This window comes from Zingiber officinale, chromosome 2A, assembly GCF_018446385.1.
Source record: "Zingiber officinale cultivar Zhangliang chromosome 2A, Zo_v1.1, whole genome shotgun sequence".
Classification (NCBI taxonomy): Eukaryota; Viridiplantae; Streptophyta; class Magnoliopsida; order Zingiberales; family Zingiberaceae; genus Zingiber; species Zingiber officinale.
Window position 1 is genome coordinate 12500587 of NC_055988.1, and position 24259 is coordinate 12524845.

At 44.0% G+C, this 24259-nt stretch overlaps 3 protein-coding genes and 1 long non-coding RNA gene across 5 annotated transcripts; 1 reads left to right on the plus strand and 3 right to left on the minus strand.

Annotated features, from left to right (window-relative positions):
* Positions 1-1436: 1436 nt before the first annotated feature.
* LOC122040741 (sialyltransferase-like protein 1) lies at positions 1437-3572 on the minus strand. 2 transcript variants are annotated; one of them, XM_042600165.1, is made up of 2 exons: positions 2136-3572; positions 1437-1573 (listed from the first exon to the last, which is right to left on the minus strand). In XM_042600165.1, the coding sequence occupies exons 1-2, from the start codon at positions 3255-3257 to the stop codon at positions 1472-1474; spliced, it is 1224 nt and encodes a 407-aa protein (XP_042456099.1). In that variant the 5' UTR covers positions 3258-3572; the 3' UTR covers positions 1437-1471. The 2 variants fall into 2 exon arrangements, with proteins under 2 accessions (XP_042456099.1, XP_042456100.1); XM_042600166.1 differs by lacking the exon at positions 1437-1573 and having other exon boundaries at positions 1827-3572.
* A 126-nt stretch (positions 3573-3698) lies between these two features.
* LOC122040742 lies at positions 3699-6462 on the minus strand. The gene is made up of 5 exons (XM_042600167.1): positions 6235-6462; positions 6032-6138; positions 4766-5270; positions 4092-4207; positions 3699-3980 (listed from the first exon to the last, which is right to left on the minus strand). The coding sequence occupies exons 1-5, from the start codon at positions 6460-6462 to the stop codon at positions 3776-3778; spliced, it is 1161 nt and encodes a 386-aa protein (XP_042456101.1). The 3' UTR covers positions 3699-3775.
* A 1834-nt stretch (positions 6463-8296) lies between these two features.
* Positions 8297-12468, minus strand: LOC122040743 (inactive leucine-rich repeat receptor-like serine/threonine-protein kinase At1g60630). Its single transcript, XM_042600170.1, has 2 exons — positions 10444-12468; positions 8297-9308 (listed from the first exon to the last, which is right to left on the minus strand). Exons 1-2 carry the CDS (start codon positions 11837-11839, stop codon positions 8533-8535), a joined length of 2172 nt encoding a protein of 723 aa, XP_042456104.1. The 5' UTR covers positions 11840-12468; the 3' UTR covers positions 8297-8532.
* Positions 9327-11782, plus strand: LOC122040744. Its single transcript, XR_006128710.1, has 2 exons — positions 9327-9897; positions 10359-11782. It is a non-coding gene; the product is annotated as an uncharacterized LOC122040744 (long non-coding RNA).
* Positions 12469-24259: the final 11791 nt, after the last annotated feature.

The window sequence follows — 24259 nt, forward strand, 5'->3', positions numbered from 1 at the left end:
GTGTCTTTTTAATAATAATAATAATAATAATAATAATAATAATAAAAAAGATTCCAAAAAAAATAGGACGAACCTGATTGTTGCCCAAACTTCTATGATGTGAAAACTCATTTATATCAACATCTTTCAACCCTCTCAAAGCCCCTTCAACCATACAAATCTTTGTTAGCTTCTCCTACTTCCTCCTTGGTCCTTCCTCCTTAGCATGAAATGGGTTATGTACATGTATGCTTATTTTGCCTCTGAGGCTTCATAGCTTCTAGTTTTCTCACTAATGTATTGTCTTAAAGATTAATATCTTTAGAACTTTCACATCTGTGCATGAACTATAACTAAAAACACAATTTGTAATTGAAGAGTAATTTAACTTTGAAAGTGAAAGCTAAAGGTTGGTTTACTTGAATGAAATGTCCTTTTTCTCTTCTCCTTTCACTTTAGATCTAAAGTTATTTTCGTAGTGGAGAATTTCTTTGTACATAGATAGATAGCTCCTCACCACCACTTTGTGGCAGGCCAAGCAAAATAAAGAAAGAAAATATATTCCATTACTCCAGAGTGACAATAGGAATATCAAACCATGATGAATCCCAAAGTGCATTGCTCAAATTAATATAAATTAAGGAGATCAATCAAGTGGTTTTTGAGCAATAGTATTATCTCCTGCCTAATCATTCAAGTACATGAAAGAACCTTTGAACAAAATAAAAGACATCAAAATGGAGACAATTTCCACAGTATTATCAAAAGTAACTTAAAACTCGATTAAAAAGCATTACAATTGTAATTGAGGAAGCTTCTCAAAATCTCATATTCCAGGCAGAGCAAGAAAAGAATTGATTCCTTGAACCAAGAAAGAGCACTCCTTGAGGGATGCACACCAGAGTGACAAGGAATGCAAACATACATATTACTTGGTCTTAGCAAATAACTGACTCATGTTTCAACCTCAACCGAGTAACATGAATGGTGCAGTGAAGTAATGAACTAAAAATCTGAAGATTTTCTTATGCAGACATGGATGGTTATTAGAGAACCTTTGAAGGGAGATAGATTGTTGATCTCTAGAAATCTATTCAACCGAGGTTAATGCCATGGCAGCAGAATGAATATTCAGATTATATAAATAGAGATGCAAATGATTTTAGCTCTTAAGGCAATACCAAGTCGAAGCACAAGTTAAGTTATTTGAATGGTGATAACCATCAAAATCCCTCTGAAAATGTTTAGCAGATCTTCAACACATGCTGAACTAATTAAACATACTGAACACTTGGGGGATGCAGTAACCATAATGTCATTGTACTAAGCATTAGCAATTAACCAGTATAACAAGAGTTTACACATAAGAACTGAATAATTTAAGTAACTTGTTTGTTTGACTTAGCATATGATTAGATTTAAACAAAACTAGCAAAATCAGCAAGTCTGGAATGGGACGAACAGCAAAGAGTATTTGTGTGATTCTGCTTAATTATACTTTCAGCTGAAATGAACAAGCAAATTCCAAATTTTCATTCAAATAACCACAACTTTGAATCAAGGAACAATCTTCCAAAGAAAACTTTTCAATTACCTGGCAGACAAATAAAGATGCTAAAATCAGCAAGTCCAGAATGGGATGAACAGTGAAATACTTTGAACTGAAATGAACAAGCAAATTCCAAAATTTTCATTCAAGTAACCACAACTTTGAATCCGCGAACAATCTTCCAAACAATACTTTTCAATTACCTTGCAGACAAATAAAGAGGCTAAAATCCTCAAGTCTAGAATGGGATGGACAGTGTAAGAGAATTTGTGTGATTCTGCATACTTATACTTTCAACTGAAATGAACAAGCAAATTCCAAAATTTTCATTCAAATAACCACAACTTTGAATCAGGGAACCAAACAATACTTTTCAATTACCTTGCAAACAAATAAGGATGCTAAAACTACCTTCTTCATGCTCTTTCGCAAGTATTTACCAGAGCGTGGGATGAATAAAACTACCTTCTTCATTCAATTTCCTTGCAAACAAATAAGGATGCTAAAACTACCTTCTTCATGCTCTTTCACAAGTATCAATTTGAGTTCATTGGTAGAATACCACGGGAGGAAGCTTAAATCCTGAGTCTGTGAGGAATGGAATTGCCTGCGGCTGCTCAACCAGGTCGCGATACAGGGCATACTCGGCCGCGTAATCATGCAAGTCTAACTCTGCCTTCTGGTTGGTGTGGTAGTGGTGCTTTGCCTCCTGCGACTTCCCGAACCCGAAAACGCTGACCCGATCGCAGATCCCCAATGCAAGCATCACCGCCTGCATTCCGGATGAGTAATGGAACATCTTTTCGTTGTGGGCCTTCGCCCACCCCTCCGCCGGCGTCCCTGTCGTGTCCACGAATCTCTTCAAAGAGTAGTACTTGACGATACGGGAACAGAGCATGTCGAATCGAAGGTCCGTGACGAGGAGCGGCGCCTTGTGGGACGAGTTGCAGACGGCGTAGTCGAGGAAATGGACGGCTTGGCAGATGTACATCACGATAGGGACGGTCTCGCCGTAAGGGTGACAGAAGCAGCCCTGCCTCCGAGCGCAGAGGTGGAGGATGTTGCTGTTGACGAAGGAAAGGTCGGTCTTTGTGCCGACGTGTGGGCCGTACCCGTTGACGCGGGCGTTGTTGAGGCGGATCACGAGGTCGTGGCTGTCGATTAACCCGCCATGGCTGGTCTTGAGGAGAATCCCGCTGTTGCCGACCACGGCGCAGGAGCCGTACCGCCGATTCTCAATTCCGCCTGTGTCCGAGAGGCCGCGGTGACGGTCGATGGGGCGCTTGACAAGATCGACGAGGTCGTGCATAACCCCCGGATCGAACCGGCGGCGTCGGAACCAGTCGCGGAGGGCGCGGCGGAAGTCGGGCAGCGCCATGTAGTCTTTAGGTGCGCGAAGCCGTTGCGGGAACCGCATCGCCTGACGCCGCAGCACATCGATGTGGCCCTCGCGCCGCCAGTCCGAGTGGCTCACAAGCCGTGCCTCGGTGCCGCGGCGGCGAGCCGAGGAGATAAAGGACCCGTCAAGAAGATCGTCCACATCCTTCCGCAGCTCCCCATCCCCAGACTCCGCCGCCGCCAGCCTGACAATAGAAGCGTTGGCCGCCGGCGGGGCCTCGGCCGACCGCTCGCGGCGTAACCCGTCCTGGACCGCCGCCCGGAAGCTGAAAACGGAGAGCACGGCGAAGACGATCAGAAAGATAAGGGGCAAGCGCAGAGACCGCTTCATCCTCGCCGCTAAACGTACGGAACCGAGGAAGAGGAAGAGCGCTGCTTTCTCCAGCAAGATCGCATCTTTAGGAGCGGAGGCACATCAATAAAAAAGCGGGAGAAATTCCAGCGGGGAGGCAGCTACAAAGAGGGGTTCTTGGCCGCCATGGACGGGGATCTCAGCAGGTCACAGCTCGAAGAAGAGAAAACGAGATCAGGATTGTCGTTTTCGTGTTTACTCGTTTCGCACCCGCAATCGAGATCAACGCATCGGAGATATCCCTTGGAAATTCCGTTGCTCCATGGGTAAGTACACATATATTTTAGTATAGGTCAGTCTTCGCTGTCCTTCCCTGGGTTGTGCGCTTCCATTTGTTTCGATTGTTCAACGATAACGTTGATGTTGATGCGACAGTAAACATTCATTTTATCAAAAAAAAAAAAAGGTAATACAACTCCATATGTAAATCTTCCAAGTAATTGGCAATTTCTCAGTCTCCAAATTTGTAAAGAAAATTCAAGGATACTGAACGTTAACTAAGCGTTTGCCACACCAACAATGTAAGCATTCCATGCATCTTGTTGCTGGAACGATGACAGTTCTTCATACTTGACATCTCTATCTGCGTTAAACTCCTGCCTATTGTGATCGTCCAATGTATCCGGCATTTTGCGAATCCAAACACGTATGGAACGGAATCCAGCCTCCTCCAAGCAATCCTTGATTTCTGGTATCGACCACCTGAGTAAGGAAGAATTCTTAAGCATTTGCTTTATTATCAGTTTTTATCAACAAAACTCAAGCGGGAACCAAGAAAACAAGTGCCGATGGTAGGAACGGCGAGAATCTTACAAGCGCCAATCGTAGGAAAATGCATGTCGAATACTATGCTGCTTTCCGAGATGGAAATGGAGGCTAATTCTTGTCTTTCGGTTTAGTATGTCAAATTCTTCTTGCTCCCAAACATACTGCAATCAGGCAAAACAGAGAAATCAGCTAAAAAAAGAAAAGGATGCTTGCGATGCATGTTGAACATTATTAGATAATTGCAATAGGCATTGTATAATAGCAGTCCAGAATTTATCACCTTTGATTCAGTAAATCAATCAGCAATCTAGACATTATTAAATGGACCCTTCCTACCAATGAAATCTCTGCGACCACAGTCTCTGAATCATTTCTAGAAATACTAAATTCTGCTCCATGAACCAAGCCTTGGTAATTAAGCAGCTAAAGAGTTGAATCATATATCTACAAACTACTCAAACAGCATAATTTGATAATGAACAATTTAACGGTATGGCAGAAGTACACACACAGAAACTTGCATCAATAGATCAAAAATGTTGCAGTTGGATGTGAGCATTTAGAACTATGGCTTTAGAGTATTTAGATCAATACCTCACATTATATTACTAGGTGAAGGGTACCTAGATTTATTGTATGACGAACCTTACTAAGGTCATGTCATTTCAATATGGATAACCAATATTTCCAGTAACTGAGAGATCAGTAACACAACTTACTGTAAAGTTAGAAATCCTTCTTTGAAGCCGCAACTTGCACTCTGACGAAACACCACCATACAAATCCATAACAAAAATGCCACCCTTTTTTGACAGAACATTCAGAGCGTGTTTGAAGTACAAAATCAAGTCTTTACGCTTGTGGAGGCAGCAACAGCTGTAATTGAATGCACAGACAATGTCTCTATTGGGCAGTGCATATTTTTCCATCAATGAAGTCATGGAGGTTACTTGGTTAACAGAGCCATTACCCTCAGTTGCATTCGCACTTGCTGACGAACCAATTTGTGCACTTAAAGATGGATCATTGATGAGATCTTGTTCTTGGCGTGTCACAAGGCAAGATTGCTGGGGACGCAAGACATTACCATGGAAAAGGGAGATCCTGGAATATCCATCAGCCCCAAGCTTACCTAAGTTATTATCAAAGCACCAATTAAGTGATTCAAGGTCCAAATCAACACCAACAGCTGTTCGTCTAGGGTCACTACGTAGCCACTCACAACTGCATAATTTGGAGAAGCAATTTTTCCAATCAAAAGATCTTCAATAAACCTTCCAATTACATTGAGTGAATTTAAGTAAACCCCTAATAACAACAAACTTCTATTTGAATTGACCTCCCATCTAGAGTAACCCTATTGGGTGCAAGTGGATCTTTAACAAAAAAACATTAGAACAATTATCACCATACTGATTCCACTTGCATAGAATTCATCTATAAGTAGATTATTCGCCAAATAGATATTGAACAGCTTTCTGTCCATGGAGATTTGGGAGAGGATCTACATGGAGATATTCGAGGGACTAATCCGTAGAGATTTTGAAGAAAAATCTAGATGGAGCTTCCTTAGCAAATTGGATGAGAGTATCACAATGAATATTCCTGTTAGAAGGGATTAATTGGTTTTAATACAGAGGAAATTTGTTCTTCCATCTTTTTATTATGTCGCTAGTATTTTATTACATAGATCTTTATGATTGAAGCACTTCGATATGACAAATTTAGAGAAGGCCAATGTGATCTTAAAAATAAAAATTCCAGGACTTAAGATCCTATATGCTAATCACATTATACTTTATCAAGAGTTGAACTGAAGATCCATATGAGGGCAATTAAGAGCAAAATCCTTACAATTACTAACAACTATTAGTATCTTAGTCCCACGAACCCTAGTCATTTGAGCTTCACATATTCTCTGGGAAGGAGCTACAGAACTACATGAAAGGAAAGAAATTGTGCGCACAAAATGTTTGCATATATACCTCAAAAGTGCGGTTCCACAGAAATCTTCCTGCAAATGTAAGGGAAACCGTCCGCCGACATACATCAGAAAGAATTTTTGCATGTAGCTGATGTCCCCCTTTGGCGACTGTAACGACCCGCCATGAAATGGGAATATATATATATATAAATCTCAATAACCTAGAGAAAGCCCCATTTCAGCACAAGGAGATTATGATGTCACCTGAACAGAGAGCTGATAGAGATGGAATTTGGAGAGAGCAGTCGAACTCCAATCGGCTCCCTCTCCGTCATCATTGTCTTCTTTTTCTTCCGGATCGCTTAGTTCTTGCTGATCGGTTGGCAACGGAAGGTCGTAAGCGGCGGAGGGTAAGGAGTCGTCGTTATCATCTCCGCCGCCGCCGCTTCGGTGCCTTGGTGATTCGCGGTGCTTCTTCCCGCGCTTCCCCATCACCCGTCACTCTAGGTTTAGCAATATCATGAGCGATGCAGTTTTGACTAAAAATAATTGTGATTGGGTTATACCTAGCTCTAATTTAAAAATAAATATAAAATAAATAAATTTTAACATTAAATTTACTCATCAACTAAATAATTTATAAAATACAAAAAATTAAAAATTAAAAATTAAAAGTTTGATAATATTTTCGACAACTTGATTTGTTTTAGGTTTAACCAATTATTTTATCAAAGAAACTTGACAGATAAAAAATTTGACTGGACTTAATCCATTCAGATCCATATAAAATTTGGACTTAACCCATTTACAGCCTTAGTTATGTTGCAGGTTCTCCATTGAGATTTTGACCAAATTACTCACGAACTAAACCCTAATTATTACTCTCAACTAAGTGAAAGAAGATTAGATATTTGGAGATTCTTCTCTAATATTATTTAGAACTATTTAACATGTTTTTTATATAAAAAAATCAAAAAATTTATATGAAAAAAACTAGAATGATCTATGATCCTGTCTGAAAGAAAGAAGGTGAAAAGTTGAGGATGTGACAGATTTCGCTAATCGGCTGTAGATCTTGCTCCGCTTTGCAAAACAAGTAACATTAGTGCCGAGCCAGGGAAGGGTTCCCGGCGTTGACCTTTCAACGCTCAAGTCAATCATCGGAATTATAGAAAAAGTGGAGCAACAGTAGAACTAGCACCAGACAGTAATAATACACACCTCTGCCAATGATGGCCCCCCTTTATATAGAGCTCTAGTGAGCGACGTGCACGCTCCTCGAGGCATGATTGTGTTCTCCAATACATCCCATGAAAGGATTTGCCAAGAAAGTACCCTTAACACTATACCTTAACAGGGCATGTATGTCCCCGACAAGATAGTAGAAGCTTCCTCCGTACAATCTGTCTGTCGATCATGTCTTGTGTCAACGACATTATTTCCCAAAAGGATGTCGAGAGATACTATAGTGGTCTCGTTGTTTAGCCAAGCAGGATAGCGGCCGGGATTCTACTCCGTCTTTGACCAAGTCCCGTTGCTTGGTCGAGCAAGGTAGTCGCTCGGGCGGGACCCCCCCCCCCCACTTTGTCGACTTCAATTGCTCTTCCGTGCAGTGACTATGTAATAACATGCTCTCCTCCGTTTGGACAAGCTATCCGGTCTCTTTTGGCGCCCTGTTGCTCTGTATTGAGTATCGACTGTCTTACGTATCATCTCGAGCTAGACAGGTGGTCGGATCGGACATGCCTCTCGTCAGACGAGCTCTGACCATCCCAACAGAGCATTACAATTGTCCTTCGTCCGACCATTTGACATCTGGACGTTTACCTTCTTAACTTTGATCTCCACCTTGACAGTTGATCCCGTATCAAGTGGATCTCCCTTTGTCGCCGCATCAATCTCCATAAAAAGTTTATAGGAAGATCAAGGGATGAATTACCTTCCTCTTTTAGGGCTAAAATCGAATGGATTGTGATATCCTGTGGGTTTGATTGATCCATAAATTGTTAAGGCCGAAATTCTAAAGCAACTATATCCTCTAATTCTATCAAAGATGCATTTGTCCATTAGCTAACAAACCAACTTTGGCTAAAATCACTTTGCCCAATCTGTCATGATCAACAAACCAACTTTGGCTAAAATCACTTTGCCCAATCTGTCATGATCAAATTAAATCTAGTTTGACAGAACTCAACTCAGACTCAATTCAATTAAAAACACTATCCAACTTAAACTCCTTCCTTTAGACCACAGTCTTGCCTTATATTTTTATAAAAAATTATTTTCACAACTCAAACTGATAATAATTTTATTATTATATCAAAACTTCATTATAAATTCACGAGGCTTTTTATTTGTTATCTTCGGAGAGAGTTGTCTTCGTACATATCGAGCCATTCAGAAAATGAAACAGAAAACTTAAAAACATGGCAGAAGTCGTTCGATCACTCTGAGAAAACAAATTAATTCTCCTTTTATGACCACGACTAAATCTCAACAAATTCAATTCACACGCCACTCAACCCGCCGATCGATCGCCGGCGAGAAGCTGATTATTCGGATCTAATCCCTCTCCGTGAACCCCTCCGATCCGTACTCCCTCGGCAGGCTCTGCACCGTGCCCGACCACCGGCCAGGCGAGTGGTCGCTGCTGTTGGACGACGCGACCATCGCCTCCGCCCTCGCCTCCCGTATCATCCGCAGCACCTCCCGCATCGCCGGCCTCCTCTCCGCCTCCACCGCCACGCACGCCGCCGCGATGTTCAGCAGCGCGGTCAGCTTCTCCTCCGCCGTCGCGGCAGCCGCCGCCGTCGCGGCAGCCGCCGCCGTCGCCGCAGCCGCCGCCGTCGCCGCCTCGTTCCCGGACGAGGATCCCCCGCCGGCCTCCTCCCCGGAGTCATTCCGCTCCTCGGCGCGCACGGATCGGACCCAGCGAGTGACGTCGCCGCCGGGCTCCTCGAGGAGGTCCTGGAAGGGCGCCTTCCCGGTGAGGAGCTCCAGGAGGAGAACGCCGAAGCTGTAGACGTCGGAGAGCGGGGTGAAGGACTGCAAGCGTCGTGCCTCGGGGGCGCGGTAGAAGAGGGAGGAGGAGGAGGCGGCTGCGGCGGAGGACGACGAAGGGAAGGCGTCGTCGTGGAGGAGCAGGGTCGGGATCAGGGCGTAGTCCGCAAGGCAAGACTCGAAATCTGGGCCGAGGAGCACGTTAGCGGGCTTCAGGTTCGCATGGACCGTTACTGGGCTAGTCTGGTGCAAGAAGGCCAACCCACTTGCCACGTCCTCCGCAATCTTCAAACACGACGTCCAATGAAGCGGCTTCCCGCTCCCCGATGGCCGCGACCCTGCCACAAGTAAGCAAGCCATCCATTAGAATCAATAAATAAATTCAACGTTCTTCACAAACTGGTAGCTTTGACCATCTCGATCAAACACGCCTGTGAAAGTCGGTGAAAGATTCTTGTTTAACTTCCCGAAGCAGAAGCAGCATCTCCACGTGAGTGCACAAGGGTAAGTACAACGAGGGGGCTCTGAATTCTTAAGCAACCGCAGTAGCGAGGAAAGCCGACAAGGTGTTTGTTAAAATGGCGAAGAGCGCAAACAGGGGGCCATGCTCAATTCATGGCTCGCCTGCGCGCATCCTTGTCGCTTACTTCGATGGCTCCAGACAAAAACAATGCCAGCTCTGCTTTAATGGAGGCAGAGGCATGGTGGATCCGGGAATGAATTAGTGAGGTTTCAAGATTTGGTGGATCTCAAGTTTGAATGGAAAGCTTCTTCTTTCCATGCAATAATAATAGGACAAAGAGGTCAGACTAGGATGGGATAAACTTTAAATTGAATCAGGTAGTCACAGTCAAGCCCGAGATAAAGAATCTATCTACAGGGCTGAGCAGCGGCAACCCTGCAGTTACTTTTCCATACTGCAATTCTGTGAGCTTTGAACTCTCTCTCTCTCAGTCTCTCTACTTTTACCAAAAAATTCTCAGAATCAAATTCAAACAACTACTGATATTAATATTAAGTTTCTGTTTTCCGAGTTTATGCCCACCAAATGATGGTCATTTAATGGTCACTGTTACAGAGTGAGGTAGCTCTTAAATTTCTTATTTGTATCAACAGGCCTCATGCCAACCCTATCACTTGAGCTGTTGATGGCATTGAATGCCAAATATTGTACGGGAGCTTTTGGTTTAAGAATTGCAAATCTAACCATATCAATCTACTCTCCTATTTCTACCCACATCTAAATAGGCTCGTTAGTTTTTTATGCATGGCATCCTACTGTTTCATAATTTTGATTTTCAAGATTGTTGCAATGGTTAGATTGTTAATTGCATGAGATATCTTGTTGAGTATATTGTTTTAAACTGCATTTTGCCATGATTTGTCAGTTTAAATGGAGGAGCTTAACGGAGAATTAGTTAAATTAACAGAGGAGTAATGAGCAAATTAGAGAAGGATCGAGGGGTGACAAACCATGAATGAGGGAGAAGAGACTGCCGTTGGGGAAGTAGTCGTAGACGAGGAGACGCTCCTCTTTGGCCTGGAAGTAAGCGCGAAGGGGGACGAGGTTGGGGTGGCGCAGACGGCCGAGCTCCTCCATGCGCCGCCCGAACTCCTCTGGGGGCGGGCGGGAGGCATCCTTGAGACGCTTCACCGTCACGATGAATCCGGACTCCATCACCGCCTTGTAGGTGCTTCCGACCGTCCCCCGCCCCAGCGTCTCCGCCGAAGCCCGCAATAGCTCCTCCAGACTGTACATCTCACCGACAGCGCCGCAGAATACGAGCTTTCCGAGCCCCTCCGCTTCCCACGAGAAACCGCCCTTGTCTCCTCTTCCTCTTCCACTCCCGCCGACGGCTGCCCCGCCTTCTTCATCTGGCTTGTTGCGGCCAGCACCTGATTCGTAACCGACTGATCGGGTCTCAACCACCGGCCGCCTCCGGTTCCTATTGCAGAACCAAAGCAACGCGAGGGCCAAGCAAATTGACAAGAAGAGAGCCCCCGCGACAGACCCGGCGACGATGGCAATGGCCCGCCTCCTGCTGTGGTTGCTGCCGGTGGGAGGCAGGAAAGGTGGGAAGGCATTTACATGATCCAAAGACGATCCCGGGCTGATGGAAGACGGCGGAAAGATCAATTTTTTAGTGCAGGGAACCCCAATTTGAGCCCCGCAGAGGTTTGCATTGTCGTGGAAAGAGGAAGCATTGAACTGTGAAAGGGCTCTGGTGGCGGGGATCTCGCCGGAGAGGTCGTTCCCGGAGACGTTGAGGTATCGAAGACTGGGTTGGTTGAATGCCGGGATTTGCCCCGTGAGGCGATTATCCTCGAGCATGAGCTCATACAACCGCGGGAGGCTGACGAGAGACACCGGGATTGGGCCAGAAAGGAGATTTCCAGAGAGGGCAATCACCTTCAGGCGGTGTAGCACGTCGAGATTGGCTGGAATCTGGCCGGAGAACTGGTTTTCGCTGAGGTAGAGAGATTTGAGGTTGACGAGGGGGGAAAGGTCGGGAATGGCACCGGAGAGCGAGTTGGACTTGAAACTGAGAACGCGAAGCTGGTCGAGAGGAGCAAGGAGGTCCCGGCTCATGGTCCCGGTGAGGTTGAGGAACTCGAGCACGAGCTTTGTCACTCTACCGCCAGGGTTGCACTGCTTCACTCCATTCCACCCGCCGCAGAGCCCCGATGCGGTCTCCCGCCGCCATGGCAGGGAGCCCTGAGGATCTATAGAGTTCTTCAAGGTCAAGAGCGCGGCAACGTCGCCGCCGTTCGGCACATTGGCGGCAAACGAGGTCGAGAAGCAGAGGAAGAAGAAGAAGAAACACAGGTAAAAACTGCACATTGGAGTTGCAAACGGGGTAGCCTTCATCAGAAGGCCGCCGCAGGAAGGCCGAGCAGGAGGAGGAGTGGCTTTCTGAATCACATTGCACCCGCCAGAAACAGAAAGCTGAGATCTTTGGACATTGACGCGCGAGATCGAGAGGCTGCGCTGTCGGCGGGAGGCGGAACTCGGAAGTGAGCGAGCCCGTCGTCCTCAAAGCACGGGTCTGCCTTCACGTGACTCATTCACTCAGTAGCAGCGAAAGGGAAAAACAGAGCAATGGGTGTGGTCGCTCATCGTCCCTCGTTTTACCACTGCCACTCCCCGATATTAATTACCATCCCCATTCCCCAGTACGCTCACACCTCGGCTTCTTAAAAGCTCAATTAATTCCTCTGTCTCCCCTCACCTCCTCCACCTTCCTCGCTCCTCTTCAATGGCATGGGATCCGATGGACCTTCCGCCGCTGAAGCTGGAAATGTATGGAGAAGAGCGAGGAGAAGGTCGAAACGTGGAGAACTGAAAGGTAACAGGTAACTGAGGGTGCTCACAGTCAGCCGCAGACGCACAGTGGCATCTCTTTCAAATCTTGGGGAAGGAAGGAGTGGACCGATTTAAAGTTCTTCCAAGGGAAAAAACAGCGAGAGAGAGAGAAGGTAAATAATAATTGTTTCTGAATCGATGCAGCTCGTCTAGCTGGCGTGAGGCCGGAGGTAGAGTCTCATGACAAGCCAAGCAATAAACTCGTAATGATTATTGATACGGACAAGTGTCCAAATTTTAATGATCAGCAACGGGGAATGCACCCTTATATTTGATAAACGGCCATGATTGAAAGGCGCACTTTAAAATTATCGAAGATATATTTAACTTTCAAATTTTTTTTAAAGACGCATGTATTATTTATTTTATCATTTTCGTCATCGCACAATGATGTTATTTTGTAAAGAACAACGTAGTAAAATTGTATTGATTTTTAAAATACAGTATTATTATAGTATTAATTTTGTTAAAACCAACACTATAATGATATTGATTTTTGATAGTATCATAATATTTGGTGGAAGGGAAAAATAGAAAATAAGTGACCCTTTGAAAAATCTAAAACTTAGATACATTTTTTAAAATTTTCATAATTTTAAATGCGTCTTTTGGCCTCGCTATCGATCAAACAAGGTTTAACCTTCGGTGTTGGAATGAAAATTGTAAAGCTTTCGATTTAGCCTTCCTTAAGCGTTTATATCAGTTTAGTCGAGTCATTAATCTGATTTATAATTACACATGTTTTGATTATATACTTGTTTTGAAAATCATAAATTGTTCATCTATTTATGATCAAAAATCAAAATGGTGGTTTTTTTTTTTTTAATGAATCGTCAAAGAGGACCCTTCTTTACTTTAATATTAAAGGACGCTCCATCCCTGGTACATGTATCCTTCTCTCCCCAATCTACTGGTTCGTCCGAGTTTGGGTAGTTTGCAAAGCTGCTTCTCGAAAAAAATTACAAATATTTCGAATCCTCCTCCTTCAAAATCCCTCGTTCGCCATTCACAATTCTCTATCTTCGTTGATCCTATCCGGAATCTGAGTCAAACGGATCGTCGGATAAGGTGAATTGAATATTGACCGAGTTGCGACGTCTCGGAGGGGGGTATTGCTGAGATGGCTTCTGTGTTGACCAATTCGTCAAAAGTCCTCTGCTCAATGTTACCTGCAGTCAGCGACCGAATCGCCCCGGTCTCTGGTGTTGAATTTTGTATTAAATTCAAAGCATTTTTTGGTAGTGTTTTTAGTCTCACATTGCTAAGTGGAGAAGCTTGGAAGGGCTTCCTACTATCCTTGCTTAGCAATGATAAGGGGACCTACACGCATGCGCGGGCCAAGCCCAAATCGAGTGGATTTCGGGGGTTCGAGCCGGAAATCCATAAACCGGGCGTCACGTACGCGATTAACGCACGCAGGGGGGTGCAAATCCCCAGCCAGTGGGTCTTGCGCTCACGGGCGACCCGGTCTGTTTTTGCTAGTTTGGTTCAGTCTGAACCAAACCAGTTTGGTTTCTGGTTTTGTTCCGTGTAAGGAACGGACGCGTTTCCTCGCTAGCGAACTCAGAGTGAATAAAAGGGGACAAGCAGTGCCTCTATTCTTCACTCAATCTTGGAGTGCACCTACGGGCAAAACGAGCGGTTGTCGGATCTTGGGGGAATTTTGCCGAGGAGCCTTTGCACCGTGAGGCGGCAATAAATTCTCTAAGGACAGTCGGCGTGCCGACGCTTCAACCGGATAACTATATTCTAAACGCGACTACTTTTTTTATCTGTCTATTGCATGCTATTTTTGTGTCAATATAATACTGCTGTTTATATTGCTTTAAATATATTACCAACATTCTTAGAGAATTTATTGCTTGTATCAATAGACATGATGAATGATAGGGTAATAGGATCTGATGAGGCTAGTGCTAGACCCGAGAAATTTTATGGGCAAAACTTCAGACGTTGGCAACAACGGATGAAATTTTGGCTTACTACCCTAGGGTTATTCTCCGTTATAGAAACAGACCCTCCTTCACCTACTGAAGAGGAACCTGCCCGTAGTGCTGCCTTAGAGAGGTTTAAGCAAAGGGATTATCTCTGCCATGGGAGAATCCTGTCTGCCCTCTCAGACGCACTATTTGATGTATACTGCTCAACCTCTTCAGCTAAAGAGCTGTGGAAATCTTTGGATAAAAAATATAACTCCAAAGATTCTGGTTTAGAAAAATATACTGTGGCAAAATTCCTGAACTTCAAAATGGTTGAAGGCAAATCTGTGGTTGAACAGACACATGAATTCCAAGTTCAAATTCATGGTCTTGCTGAAGGAGATATGCCATTACCTGAAAAATTTCAGGTCTTGTCTATCATCGAAAAATTACCTCCGAGTTGGGAAGATTTTGTCATGACTCTTAAACATCAGAGAGGTAAAATCTCTCTAGAAGATTTGATGATTGCCTTAAATATCGAAGAAGAACATGGGAAGCAACATAAAAATGATGATACAAGAATGCCTATGGATTTTATTTCAAAGGCAAATGTAGTAGTCTCATCTGACAAGAAGAAATTCAAAAATCAGAAAATGAAGAACAAGATGAAACCCAACCCAAAGGTTCAAAAGAAAACTGGATTAGGCTGGGCATGTGGACAGGTTGGACATTATGCCAAATTCTGCCCTAAGCGAAAGGACAAGAACCAAAGCAATACGTCCAACACCAAGGCACAAGTAAATGTCGTGACTGCTAGTGACGACACCAGCGATAGGTTTGTTACCTTCAAACCCGAACTAAACTTGATCTATCAACCCAATGAATGGTTAGTTGATACAGGTGCTAATGTACACTGTTGTGCTGATCGATCTGCCTTCCTTACTTATCAGGTAATTGAAGGCACTTCCGTGACCATGGGGAATCATTCTGCAACCAGGGTGTTTGGGATAGGGCAAGTTGACCTGAGGTTCACCTCTGGAAAAGTCCTGTCACTGCATGAGGTGCATCATGTTCCAGCGGTCCGTCGGAATTTGATTAGCGGATCAAAGTTAGTTCGTGCTGGTTATGAGTTGAACTTCAAATGTAATAAAGTTGTAATATTACATTTAGGAACCTTTATTGGAAAAGGTTACCTTAATGAAGGTTTATTTAAACTCAATGTAGAAAATGCTACTTTAAATAAAACTTCTAATATTGGTTGTTCATATAACATTGAGTCTTATGATATGTGGCATGACAGATTAGAACATGTCAATTTTAATACCGTAAAAAGGATGATGAATCTTGACATGATCCCTAAGCATGCTATAAATGATAAGAAAAAATGTGAAATTTGCATGCAATATAAACAACCCCGTAAACCCTTCAAATCAGTTGATAGAAATTCTGATATTTTAGAATTGATTCATACTGACTGTTGTGAGTTTAACGGTGTAATAACGAGAGATCATAAAAGGTATTTCATTACCTTCATTGATGACCACTCTCGTTATTGTTATGTTTATTTGCTAAAAACCAAGGATGAAGCTTTAGATAAATTTATGATTTTTAAATCTGAAGCTGAGAATCAAACCGATAAAACAATTAAGAGGTTAAGGTCTGATAGGGGTGGAGAATTTACCTCGAACCTGTTTCAAAAATTTTGTCAAGATACAGGTATAATCCATGAGGTAACTGCTCCATATAGTCCTCAATCCAACGGTATAGCAGAACGGAAAAATCGAACCCTTGAAGATATGATTAATTCCATGTTAGGCAGTTCTGAGTTACCCAACTTTATGTGGGGGGAGGCTCTATACACTGCATGTCATGTGCTAAATAGAGTCCCAATGAAGTCAAGGGATAAGACCCCATATGAGCTTTGGAAAGGCCGAATGACAAGTTTGAAATACCTTAAAGTGTGGGGGTGCCTGGCAAAGGTACTAGTACCTGAACACAGAAGGAAAAAACTTGGTCCAAAGACCGTAGATGGTATCTTCTTAGGTTATGATCAAAATAGTGTTGCATATAGGTTTTTGATTATTAAATCAGAAATTCCTGGAATAGATGCAAATACTATTGTAAAACTTCGTGATGCTACATTTTTTGAGGATATATTTCCTATGGAGACGAAAACACCTCAATCTAATATTTCTACTAGAAATGAGCCTTCTTCCGTGGAGATCCCATTATCCGTAGTGGGTACACCTTCCTCAAGTTACTCTAGATTAGATGAATCTAGTGAGTATACAGAACCGAGAAGGAGCAAGAGGCAATGTGTGTCTACGGATTTAGGTCAGGACTTTATCACCTATAATATAGAAGGTGACCCTGTGACATATAGAGATGCCATGACTTCTCCTGAAGCTAAGCACTGGAAAGAGGCCATTAAAAGTGAAATGGACTCTATTATCTCTAATGCCACTTGGGAGTTGATAGATTTACCTCCTGGGTGTACCACTATAGGATGTAAATGAGTGTTTAAAAGAAAACTAAAACCTGATGGGTCAGTAGATAAATTCAAAGCCCGCCTAGTTGCTAAGGGATTCAAACAGAAAGAAGGGATTGACTATTTTGACACTTATTCTCCTGTTACAAGAATTACTACAATCCGAGTATTAATAGCATTGGCGTCCATATATCATCTTGAGATCCATCAAATGGATGTTAAAACGGCATTCCTTAATGGAGATCTTGAAGAAGAGATATATATGGATCAACCTGAGGGATATGTAGTTTCTGGAAATGAGAACAAAGTTTGTAGGTTAGTCAAATCTCTTTATGGTTTGAAGCAAGCCCCAAAGCAGTGGCACGAAAAATTTGATAGAGCTATGCTATCATTTGGCTTTGAAGTGAATGACTCTGATAAATGTGTATATGCTAAAATGAAAGGTGATAATTGTATTATCCTATGCTTATATGTAGATGATATTCTACTGTTTGGAACTAACCTTTCTATTATAAATGAGACTAAGACCCTCTTAAGTGGTAAGTTTGATATGAAGGATATGGGTTGTGCTGATATGATTTTAGGGCTGAAGTTGACTCGATCAACTGATGGAATAGCAATTTCTCAGTCACTCTATGTTGAGAGAGTATTAGAGAAATATGACTATAGCCAAGTTAAATCTGTTGTCACACTATATGACCCTTCAAAAACTCTCCACAAGAATAATAGTGGTGTGACAGTGTCTCAATTAAGATACTCACAAATAATAGGTAGTCTAATGTATTTAGCTAATTGTTCTAGACCTGATATTTCTTTTGTTATATCGAAATTGAGCAGGTTTACCAGCTGTCCGGACAGAACGCATTAGGATGCATTAGACAGAGTACTCAGATATCTGAAAGGCACTATATCCTTGGGCTTGTGGTACGGGAGATTCCCTGCAGTCCTGGAGGGATATAGTGATGCTAGTTGGATAGCTGACACTGCTGAGTGTAAAGGCGTTACTGGTTATGTCTTTACACTTGGAGGCGGTGCAGTTGCTTGGAGGTCTGTTAAACAGACGATTATAACCCGATCTACATCTGAGGCAAAATTGTGTGCTTTGGATACCACAGTAACTGAAGCTGATTGGCTTAAGGGTCTTCTTTCTGAAATTCCCTTGATGATGAAGCCAATACCTTCTATTTCAGTACACTGTGATAATCAAACAACAATAGCTCAGATTAGAAGCTCCAAGTATAACCAGAAACAGAAGAGACATGTACGAATAATATTAAAGTCTATTCGTGAGCTAGTGTCTCTTGGAGTGGTGTCATTGGACTTTGTAAGTTCAAAAGACAATATTGCTGACCCACTCACTAAAGGACTTGATTCTGAGAAAATCAAGAGATCCAGTAAGGGAATGAGACTGAGGCCTATCCTGGTTTCATCTATAGCGGCAACCCAACCTATCTGATTGGAGATCCCAAAAAGTATGTTCAATGTGGTACAAACAAGCTATAAGGGTGAAACGTAAGAATCAAATTGATTGAGATGTAATCTCATAGTCTCTTCCTTGGATAGATGCTTGACTGCCAGTAAGGATGAGCTTAGGAGCTCTTAATGAGTTCAAGGTCTTAATTACAGGATGCTTGCAGTACATCCTTGGAGAACTCACCTATGTAAGTGTAACTGTGTGGCCGCAGTGTGGGGGGTCTAGGCAACTCCCCTTAGCACTTATGAAATAAGATTCGGTGGCATGACCGTAATGCACCAACCCAGAAGGATTCAACCGTCGCCCGTGATGAGTTGTTACCAATTGACTTCACATATAAAAAAAGGGTTTAAGTTCAAGACCTAGTTCACTTCAAACCTATGTGAATAAGATTGGTGTACTTAGGTGAAAATTCAAACCGGAAGGTATTTTCACTAAAAGCTCATTGCAACCTAGCCTCAGGACATATTTTATCTTTTAAACCGAAATGATTTGAATTTGTGGGGGATTGTTGAATTTTGTATTAAATTAAAAATATTTTTTGGTAGTGTTTTTAGTCCCACATTGCTAAGTGGAGAAGCTTGGAAGGGCTTATATAGGAAGCCCTTCCATCCTTGCTTAGCAATGATAAGGGGACCTACACGCATGCGCGGGCCAAGCCCAAATCGAGTGGATTTGGGGGGTTCGAGCCGAAAATCCATAAACCGGGCATCATGTACGCGATTAACGCGCGCAGGGGGGGTGCAAATCCCCAGCCCGTGGGCCTTGCGCTCACGGGCGGCCCGGTCTGTTTTTGCTAGTTTGGTTCAGTCTGAACTAAACCAGTTTGGTTTCCGGTTCGGTTGGTTCGAACCAAACCAGAGTTTGGTTTTTGTTCCGCGTAAGGAACGGACACAACACCGCGCGAGAGGAGACGCGAACGCGACACCGCGCGTGAGGAGACGCGGACGCGTTTCCTCGCTAGCGAAGCAGTGTTTCGTACCTCCTCAGAGTGAATAAAAGGGGACAAGCAGTGCCTCTATTCTTCACTCAATCTTCCTTCTTCTCCCTTCTCTATGCGATACATTCTGCACAGCACCTCCTCTGTTTTTCTTTTCGAGTTCGAGTCTTTCTGCGCCTTTGTTATGTCCTGAGGCTTGGTCTTTCGGCGATCTGAGGTTGGGTCCGAGTGTCGCGTCCGTTTTGGAGTGCACCTACGGACAAGATGAGCGGTTGTCAGATCTTGGGGGAATTTTGCCGAGGAACCTTTGCACCGTGAGGCGACAATAAATTCTCTAAGGACAATCGGCGTGTCGACGCTTCAACCGGATAACTATATTCTAAACCCGACTACTTTATTTATCTGTCTATTGCATGCTATTTTTGTGTCAATATAATACTGCTGTTTATATTGCTTTAAATATATTACCAACATCTGGTACCTCGAGGCTCGAGACGGATCCAACGAATATATGAGTAACAAATTAATACTAGAATAATAAAATGAAAGGAAAGTGATTACGAGAACATACCCTGGCCCAGGGGGCGCCCTCGGATAGGATGCGGCTCGAGTTGTTGTGACCCAGAAGAGTAGATGACTCCGATCAGACTGGAGAGCTGGATCTGCCGACGTGAAGCCGCACACGGCATGGAACAGGAAGACGAGTTGTAGGTCGGGATAAAATCTTGGCACACAGACCGGGATAAGACACCGACACGTAGGTCGGGATAAGACACCGACACGCAGACCGAGATAAGACACTGACACCCAGGACGGGATAAGATACTGGCACGCAAACCAGGATAAGACACCGACACGCAGGTCGAGAAATAAAGCAACCCCAAAGTTAGACACAACGCATATAATCCGAAACATAACCGCGGCTCGTAGGCCGAAACACAACAAGGTCTCGATGGCTGGAATAGTGCCGAAGACGCTCGTCAACATGGGTCGGCTACCGGATCGGCTTTGGAAATATATTACAAACGCTAATCGAAAGCATCTACAATGATGGGACTCGGCCACGACTTGGGAGTCGTATGCGACACTAGAGGCGGCTGTGAACGATAGTCGATGATGGCGATAAGGGGCTGGCAGGCAAAGAGTTAAGCCCTTAACACTGGAGGGGGCGGGCAATGATCGCAGTGGTGACGGCTGGTCGCAGCGGAGGAAGAAAGTGGGAGCGATGTTGGTCTAGTGAATGCGTTGCGAAGAGGAGAAGGATTGCAGCGTTGCGAGGAGGGAAGGGGCAGTGGTCTGCCCGACAGTCGTTGCTAGAGGGTGGCGGCGAGAGAGAGAGAAGAAGGTCGTTTCTTTTTTCCTCCCTGGTGGCGGCGTTGCGATGGGGAGAAGTAGGCGCCGGCTGCTAGCGTCGCCGGCAGCGGCATCAGAGAAGGGGAAGAGGTGGCTGGGCATCGCAGGAAGAAGCGGCGGAGGCGTTTGAGAGCGGCTCGCGTGGGTGAGAAGAAGGGACGACCAGAGGCAGAAAAGGAGAGGAGCATCCGGCGACCGGCATCGTCGTCGGCGAGGATTGTGATAGGGAGGAAGTTCCTCTGGCGGCGGCGGCGTAAATCCACGAAGAAGACCCCCCCCCCCTGCAACAGTGCTCTCTTTCCCCTAATAAAGCCCTAAATAGTGCAATGACAAAATTGCCCCTCCTCCCCCTCATAATTCCTTTCCTACCATTAAGTCATATCCGTATCATTCGCCAATCAACACCACTGCACCTTCTCTTTTGTCTATCATCGTTCATTTGTAATGTGTTCTCCAATCTACGTGTCCATGTTCTATTATCTATCTTTTAACTGTCTACTATTGTCTCATCTTATTATTTAGGATTTAAATTTTAATGTCAGTTGAATTACCATTCGAGTTTCCGAACATCTTCCTCCTCCATCCAATTGTCATTGTTGTAGCAAATATATTATTGTAGTAGTTACCCAATCGTAATTGCTATAATGTTTTTATCTATGGTCTTACTATGTTGTAGCAACTACAATTTTCTACTGCTACAACGTTCTAGTCTAAAAACGTAGTGGCAACCATGATTTCTTAGCTGCAATAACGTTCTAATCTAATCACACTGTAGCAGCTACGATAAACCATGTTGTAGCAACTACGAGTTCGTAGCTACGATTTATCGTAGCTGCTACAATGTCCTGGTCTAAACCATGTTGTAGCAACTACGAGTTCGTAGCTGCTATAACCTTCTAGACTGTAGTCTAAGTATGTTGTTAAAGCTACGAATCATAGCTGCTGCTACGTTCTTCAACAAGAACATTGCATCAACTATAATTTCGTAGTTGCTACAATGTGGTTAGACCAAAACATTTTTTATCTGCTATAATGTTTTGGGCAAAATTAGTTGAAATATCATTTTATTATTCAAAACTAACATTGTAATGTATTACTAAGATATTAAGCATTTATTTTATAGAATTAAATGACGTCTAGTGCTTCAACCTCCTGTTAGGATCCTTCGTACGGAGGCTAGAGAGGGGGGTGTGAATAGCCGACCCCAAATCGTCGCGTTTCTACAAACTAGGGTTAGCGCAGCGGAAAATAACACGTAGAAACGAAGGAAAAGAAGACAAACCTCAAACAAACCGATGTAACGAGGTTCGGAGATGAACTCCTACTCCTCGGCGTGTCCGTAAGGTGGACGAAGCCTACCAATCCGTCGGTGGATGAGTCCCCGGAGAACCGGCTAATACAATATACTCCTTCTGGGTGGAGAAACCTCGCCACAATGTTTCTTGCACAAGCAAGATAGGAGTACAACAGATACAAGAAAGCAAAAGACAATATGAAACACTTGCTTGCCTTTCTTGTTGACTGGAGTGATGAAGCAGCAGCTTCACACCAGCAGCAGCTGACGAGAATCCAGTCGAGAAGCTCACGCGAAGCTTCAGCTGCGAGGAGCTCAGCAAAGCTCTGATAGCAGGTAAGAGCAGAAGCTCTAGAGCACAAGAACAGAAGTTCTAAGGAGGAAGCAGTAGTAGCAACGAAACCCTGTAGCGTCTTTTATACCTGCGAAGAAAAACACGAAGGAATCTAGCCGTTGCGTCGCAACGGCTAGTTCCCTGATCGGTCCACAGACCGATCAGCGCTTTCTCCCGAACTCCGCTAGCTACTGATCGTGCTCTGATCGGTCTGCTGACCGATCAGGGCTTATTGAGTGCGGTTCCTCGCACTCTTCAAGATCGTCACCTGATCGGTCGGCAGACCGATCAGGATATCGCCTGATCGGTCTGCAGACCGATCAGGGTCCATGCTGATCGGTCCCCAGACCGATCAGCAAGCTCACAGAATCGATGCCTGCCTTCTGTTTGTCATCTGATCGGTCAGCAGACCGATCTAATACACAAGCGTATCACTGGATCGGTCTGCAGACCGATCCAGAGCTTGGTTTTTGCCCAAACCAAGTCCCAAACCTTCCAAACCAATATCCGATCAACCTTGACCTATTGGTACATCATGCTTAGCATCCGGTCACTCCCTTGACCTGCTAAGACTCTCCACCAAGTGTCCGGTCAATCCCTTTGACCCACTTGGACTTTCCTCTTCGTGCCAAGTATCCGATCACTCCCTTGATCTACTTGGACTTCCCAACACCAGATGTTCGATCACCCTTGATCCATCTGGATTTTCCCTTGCCCGGCTTCACTCACTCGGACTTTCACCTGGCTTCACTCACCAGGATTTCCACACTGCCTAACATCCCAGTTAGGACTTTCTCACTGCCTGGCTTCACTCACCAGGACTTTCCAACTGCCTAACATCCCAGTTAGGACTTTCCCACTGCCTGACTTCACTCACCAGGACTTTCCACACTGCCTAACATCCCAGTTAGGACTTCCCGCTGCCTGGCTTCACTCACCAGGACTTTCCACCTGCCTAACATCTCAGTTAGGACTTTCCCTCGTGTCAAGCTCCCTGCTTGGACTTCTCCGTGCCAAGTCTCCATACTTGGACTTTTCCAGTGCCAAGTCTCCATACTTGGACTTTTCCCGTGCCAAGTCTCCACACTTGGACTTTTCGCGTGCCAAGCTCCCTGCTTGGACTTTTTTCCCGTGCCAAGTTTCCGTACTTGGACTTTTCCAGTGCCAAGTCTCCATACTTGGACTTTTCGCGTGCCAAGCTCCCTGCTTGGACTTTTCCCGAATCAGGTCAACCAGGTCAACCTTGACCTAAGGTTGCACCTACAATCTCCCAAACACCTATTCTTGTCAAACATCAAGAATACAACTCTCTTCTCGTCAAACATCGTCAAACATCAAAACACAACTCGAGTCAGGTCAACCAGGTCAACCTTGACCTAAGGTTGCACCAACACCTCCTACCTAAACTCTACTTCTCGTGCATATCGTAAGAAAATACAATGGAAAAGTAGTGTCCACCAGTTTAAGTCCTTCATATCATCACTACAATTAAATGACTGATAGATGAAGTTAATAAGTAGAAGCTCATTTGCTTGGGCTCTAGGCATACCACATAATGCAAATATTTTGTATAAAATATGTTTGGCAATTGGGACCATCATGCTAAGTATTTCATCTTTCAAAATCAGATGATTAAATTCACAAGAAAAGATGTTGTTTTGATTCCAGGACTTTTAGACCATAGCGATGCAGTTCCTTTGTATTTGGATATCGTCTACCTCTACCTTCAACATTTTATGGATCAAGATTGTTCAAAGAATGAACTAGAGAACAAGCTAATCAATATCAATAAATAATCATCTCTTGAATTTGATCTTTTATTTTATCAACTTGTTATTTTGTATTTGTTTATTGGCATGCTATTTACTACTATTAGCAGTATATTTAGACTACTAATACAATCACTACTTGATTATGTAGATGACTTTAAAAATTTTGATAGATTTAATTAGTGTAAGGTTGTATATGACTATATGGTGGCAAAAGGCGACTACGCTTGCCCCTAGTGCCCCCGCTAATGGTGGCAGCACCTCATATGCTAATCATTAGACCATCTTGAGGGGACACAAATTGTGTTGGGTAAACTTTTTAACGTGACTGTCCCCACCGCAGAGCGGCCCCAT

What these genes read in the sequence shown, in the direction of transcription:
- LOC122040741 (XM_042600165.1), bottom strand. Translation starts at nt 3,257, where the DNA reads ATGAAGCGGTCTCTGCGCTTGCCCCTTATCTTTCTGATCGTCTTCGCC. An exon ending in ACCTGGTTGAGCAGCCGCAG is followed by an intron (nt 1,574 to 2,135) that starts GCAATTCCATTC and finishes TTTGTCTGCCAG; the next exon opens with GTAATTGAAAAGTTTTCTTT.
- LOC122040743 (XM_042600170.1), bottom strand. Translation starts at nt 11,839, where the DNA reads ATGAAGGCTACCCCGTTTGCAACTCCAATGTGCAGTTTTTACCTGTGT. An exon ending in TCTCTTCTCCCTCATTCATG is followed by an intron (nt 9,309 to 10,443) that starts GTTTGTCACCCC and finishes TACTTGTGGCAG; the next exon opens with GGTCGCGGCCATCGGGGAGC.
- LOC122040742 (XM_042600167.1), bottom strand. Translation starts at nt 6,462, where the DNA reads ATGGGGAAGCGCGGGAAGAAGCACCGCGAATCACCAAGGCACCGAAGC. An exon ending in TCTATCAGCTCTCTGTTCAG is followed by an intron (nt 6,139 to 6,234) that starts GTGACATCATAA and finishes GGGTCGTTACAG; the next exon opens with TCGCCAAAGGGGGACATCAG. An exon ending in GAAGGATTTCTAACTTTACA is followed by an intron (nt 4,208 to 4,765) that starts GTAAGTTGTGTT and finishes GCCTGATTGCAG; the next exon opens with TATGTTTGGGAGCAAGAAGA.